At 44.7% G+C, this 5,218-nt stretch overlaps 1 gene segment (V, D, J or C); it reads right to left on the minus strand.

Annotated features, from left to right (window-relative positions):
• Positions 1–609: 609 nt before the first annotated feature.
• LOC105471205 (T cell receptor beta variable 6-1-like) lies at positions 610–3,655 on the minus strand. The segment is given in 3 exon segments: positions 610–992; positions 1,081–1,163; positions 2,531–3,655. Coding segments are annotated over 3 exon segments (528 nt in total).
• Between the last annotated feature and the right edge of the window lie 1,563 nt (positions 3,656–5,218).

Consider the following 5,218-nt stretch of genomic DNA (forward strand, 5'->3'; position numbering starts at 1 on the left):
CCAGGAACAGCTGTTGGTAATGTAATAAGCACAGCCTTCGCCTTTATGGAGTTTAAAATCGAGTTGAGCAGAAAAATATCCAGACAAGTAACTGGAAAACTCCAACTACTCTATTGACTAACGAGCACATCAGCGCTCGTTACCATCAGTGCTTATAACAGAAAAATTGATCTCAGCTGGGAGGCAAGGGAGTGCTTCCCACAGGAGGGCTGATCATGCTGCGGTCTGAAGCACAGGTAGGAGCTGGCCACTGCAGAAACGAAGTCTCCAGCCCAGGGCAGAGAAAATGGCCTTTGAAGTCTCTGCGATGGGAATGAAGGAGACACAGAAGAGGGACTCCCCTCACGGCTGTAGTAGAGAGAGGCAGGGAGGTGAGGGGAGGAGAGACACAGCAAGGCCTTGGAGGGTCACTGCCCAGATGGGAAAGGTGGGCCACAGAAGAGACCACATGAGAGTGTAGGCTGGGGGAAACCCTAGAAAGAGGAAGCAACACGGTCCCCAGGGAGAGACAAGAGTCTAGATGGATCTGAAATATAAATCCTGTTTCATCCTGGGGGCCTCAGACCCATGATGATGGAGTTTCAAGGTCCCTGGTGCAGAGAACTCTGCTCAGGGCATCACTGAGTTTGGGGTGAGAGAGGAGGGCAGAGCCTCCCTGCCTTTATGTGCAGAGAGGAGACGGCCGTGCAGCACTGTGGCTTCACTGCTGGCACAGAAGTACACAGATGTCTGGGAGGGAGCAGCCGACTCCAGCCTGAGCAGGAACTCCGTTTTGTTTAATCTGGAGACACTGTAGCCATCGGGGACTTCTCCTGGGTCAGTGGTACCCTCAGCAGCTGAGTAATGAATCAGCCTCAGCCCCATGCCTGGGTCTTGTCGATACCAGTACATGGAGTTATGGTTCATATCCTGGGCACACTCCAGTGTCATGCTCTGTCCTGTCTTCAGGATCTGGAATTTTGGGCTCTGAGTGACATCAGCATTTGCAGGACCTGCAGAGAAGGACAAAGCTGATGCTGCAGCCCCAAAGGGAAGGCGCTGGGCCTTGAATTCCAGACAGGGGCCCTGCCTAGGACCCACCTGCCCACAGGAGAGAAAAGGCCACACAGCACAGGAGGCCGATGCTCATGGCAGGTGCTGCAGGACTGAGGGATCTTCTGGGTCTGTGCATTGATGAAAGGGGAACAGGACTGTCAAGGGAATCATTCTGAGATGTCACTCTCCCTCCCTGGGCCCCAGAGCCTTCTTGTCAGGAGAGGCCACGCCTCTTCCCTAGATGGTCAAATTCACAATAAATGCACCAGTGAACAGTTTGGATGGGAAGAATGCCTTTGTCTGAATTGACACAACCTTACAAGCTTTTCTTAGCCTTTTTGTAAGCAGTTTGTAACTCAATGTAAATTTTATCCCTGTGATGATATAATTCCTCATTCATACACTGGTGTTAGTTACCTAAATATTTCTCTAATTTAGACACTTAGGGACACTCCTCATGTCTTCCTGGTGTTTTTGACTCCTGTGTCCCAAATACTCCTTCAAGTATCCTTTTCTAATTTGCTTAGCTGACCTTAATCCTGTTTACAATCTTTTGTCTATATTGGTTTTCTCTGTTACCAAGTTTCCAAATCCCAGGGGCAGGCTCATCAACTTTGGAGGAGTCGTTTTGTTCTGTTTCTTGTCAATTCACTGACAGATGGGACTCCTGACAAGCCGAGCTGAGCAGCCTCAGCTCCTCCCAGGGCTGTTGCTTTCTGTGCCTGGGGTGAGACCCCAGCAGGCAGAACCACCTTACGCTTCTGACTGCCCTCACTGTGTGGACGATGGTCGCTGCCCAGCACTGCCCATGATCTGTGGGCACAAGCGTGTCTTGATGTGTGAGGTACGTGGGGAAAGGAGAGAGGAGGCAGGCTTATCTTGTTTCTTATCCTGATAAGAAAAAGTGCTCTCATTTTATTTGAAGTGTCATATTTCATAGGGAATATTCCCTTGGTCAGGATTCTCACCACTAATTCAGTAACAATTAAAAAAAAACCAAACAAACAAAAGGCCGGGCACGGTGACTCATGCCTGTAATCTCAACACATTGGGAGGCTGAGGTGTGCGGATCATGAGATCAGGAGTTCAAGACCAGTCTAACAAACATGGTGAAACCCCATCTCTACTAAAAATACAAAATAATAATAATAATAATAATAATAAATTAGCCCAGCATGGTGGTGCACACCTGTAATCCCAGCTACTCAGGAGGCTGAGGCAAGAGAATCACGTGAACCCAGGAGACGAGGTTGCAGCGAGCCAAGATTGTACCACTGCACTCCAGCCTGGGCAACAGAGCAAGACTCTGTCTCAAAAAAAAAAAAAAAAAGCTCAAAAACTGTATCTTAGTGCACAGAGCTCCGCACTTAAAAAGACCCCTGTTGCTGTAACATTGTCATGATCTTCAACTTCCTTACAATATTTGAGCAAAGGAGCTGCCAGTAAGTCTCATTGACTGTCCTGAGTACATGGTTTGGTTTCATATTCTGTTCACCTCCTCTCGTGCTGGTTTCCTTTTGGCACAAGCACATGACTGGAGTCTGAGTCACTCAGCATCCGTGGGGTTTAGGAGAGAAGGACACAGAAATTGAAGTCAGAGCAAAGGACCACCTGGTGCTGAAAGTCACAGCCCGGATGTAACAAGTTCATGAGGGGGTGCCCTGTCTGTGCCCAGGCTAGACCAGGAGACAGAGAAACACACAATCTAGGAACCTGCTTCCCAGGGCAGAAAAGGGCATTTCCTAGCTCAAGGCTTAGGACTCATGAATTGGACACTTAGAGTCAACACAAAGGGAACCTTTCTCCCAATGTGACGTCATCTCTCAGCAAGGTCACTATTACCATGTTTTGTTTGGCCCCAGGGCACTCAGTGTGTGGACACAAAGCTCAGCTGCGTATGTGTCTGATGAAACTCAAAATATTTCCCTTAAAGTGATTAATTTTTGCCAAAATATCATTATAAATTAATTTGAGTAAATAAGCAGATAAGAAAAGAGAGGAATGAAAATAAACTTTGTGAAATCAGCCTGTAACAGCTTGGAAGACCTTCTGAGATTGTTTTATCACAACATCCAGCTCCAGACAGAATTGTCCCTAATGTGGATCTGGTAGCTCACTTGGCTTCAACCCTTTTTAAAACCATACAACTTTTCAGGAGCTCCTTGTTCTGTTAATTATTTAGTTACGTATAACCGATCTGTTTATTTAAAATTTGTAATGTTTATATAACTTATATATCAATAATATTGAGTTTTAAATGTCTGAGGTGGGATATATGCTATGTTCTCTAGTTAATACTTTCAAAGTAATCATCATGCATATATATTGCCATTTTTGTGACTTCCTGAGCCCTTACCCTAAGATTTCCAAGCAAAATGTGTCTTTATCTGCCTTTGGGCATTGGCACAGTGGAAGAGGCTGCCTGAGATTAGCGAAGGAAATAAAAATAGCTAGATTTCTACTATATGCTAAATATTTTATGGTATTGGCTGGGTGCGGTGGCTCACACCTGTAATCCCAGCACATTGGGAGGCCGAGGTGGGCGGATCACGAGGCCAGGAGATTGAGACAATCCTGGCTGACACCGTGAAATCTCGTCTCTACTAAAAACACACAAAATTAGCCAGGCATGGTGGTGTACGCCTGTAATCCCAGCTACTCAGGAGGCTGAGGCAGGAGAATCACTTGAACCTGGGAGGCGGAGGTTGCAGTGTGCCGAGATCATGCCACTGCACTCCAGCTTGGGTGACAAAGTGAGACTGTGTATCGAAAAAAAAAAGAAAAAGAAAAAAGAAATTCTAATTTTGTATAGTAAAATAACAATAAATAATGAAATTATTATTTTTTTGAAGTCTTCTCTATGAAACAGAATTGAACTTCGAATGAACGTGCATTCATATGCTCAGTGCTTGCTGTTCTGCAAACGACCCTGCCGCTCGTGTGACAGATGGTTTCACAGAAACAATAAGATACTATATATTTAATATTCAGACCTTAAATGTGGTATATGCGTACAGAGGAATATCATTAAGCATTAAAAAGAAGAAAATCTGGCCATACCTGACAATGTGGCTAAACCTGGAGGACATTATACTGAGTTGAAAAAGTCAGGCACAGAAAGACAAATACTACATGATTGTGCTTATATGAGGCAACCTAAAAGTCAAACTCATGTAAGTGAAGATGAAAAATGATAATTTCCAAGGGCTGGGAAGTGGGACAAATGGGCGGCTGCCGTCAGTGGCTATAAAATTTCAGTAAAGAAGGATGAGGAAGTTTTAGGGATCTACTGTCCAACCTTGTGTCTGCAGATTACGATACTATATTGTACATTTAAAAATGTGTTTGGGGCCGGGCGCGGTGGCTCACGCCTGTAATCCCAGCACTTTGGGAGGCCGAGACGGGTGGATCACGAGAGAGCGAGACCATCCTGGCTAACACGGTGAAACCCCGTCTCTACTAAAAATACAAAAAATTAGCCGGGTGCGGTGGCGAGCGCCTGTAGTCCCAGCTACACGGGAGGCTGAGGCAGGAGAATGGCGTGAACCCGGGAGGCGGAGCTTGCAGTGAGCTGAGATCGCGCCACTGCACTCCAGCCTGGGCGACAGAGTGAGACTCCGACTCAAAAAAAAAAAAAAAAAAAAAAAAAAATTCAGTTGAAAAGATAGCCTTCGGTTATTAAACTAAAAAAGCTGGCAGAAAAAGGTGTAGGTGGCTAAGGAGAGAAAGAGAAGAAAAAAAGGAAAGCTGTATAATTCAGAAACTGAACAAACTACTTTGAATAAGTTAAAAAAAATTTGATGCAAACCTTAACACTCTAAAAGGTAAGAAACATATTTATCATTCTTTAAAGCTTTTCTTTTTTATTTTCATTTGTTCTTTTTTCATTTTGCATTTTTTGTCATAAAATATCTATACAAAGAAAGGACCTCCAAACATATATCAAATAAAATAATAATGAATGAATAACAATTTTTCTTGTTACTTTTCCTCAAGGTAGATTGTATCAGTTACAAGAAGTCTACAGTGCGAAAAATTTCGTCCTTCTGTTTTGCTTCAATGAAAGGTGAAGCTTGGCCTGGAAGTCACGTGTTACTTGGACTTGTCAGGGAAGAGGTTATAATGGTCACATATGAGGCATGACCTTGCCCTCCTGCTAACGGGACCTGGAAAGGGGAAGCCA

This window comes from Macaca nemestrina, chromosome 4 (genome assembly GCF_043159975.1).
Source record: "Macaca nemestrina isolate mMacNem1 chromosome 4, mMacNem.hap1, whole genome shotgun sequence".
NCBI classification, from domain to species: Eukaryota; Metazoa; Chordata; class Mammalia; order Primates; family Cercopithecidae; genus Macaca; species Macaca nemestrina.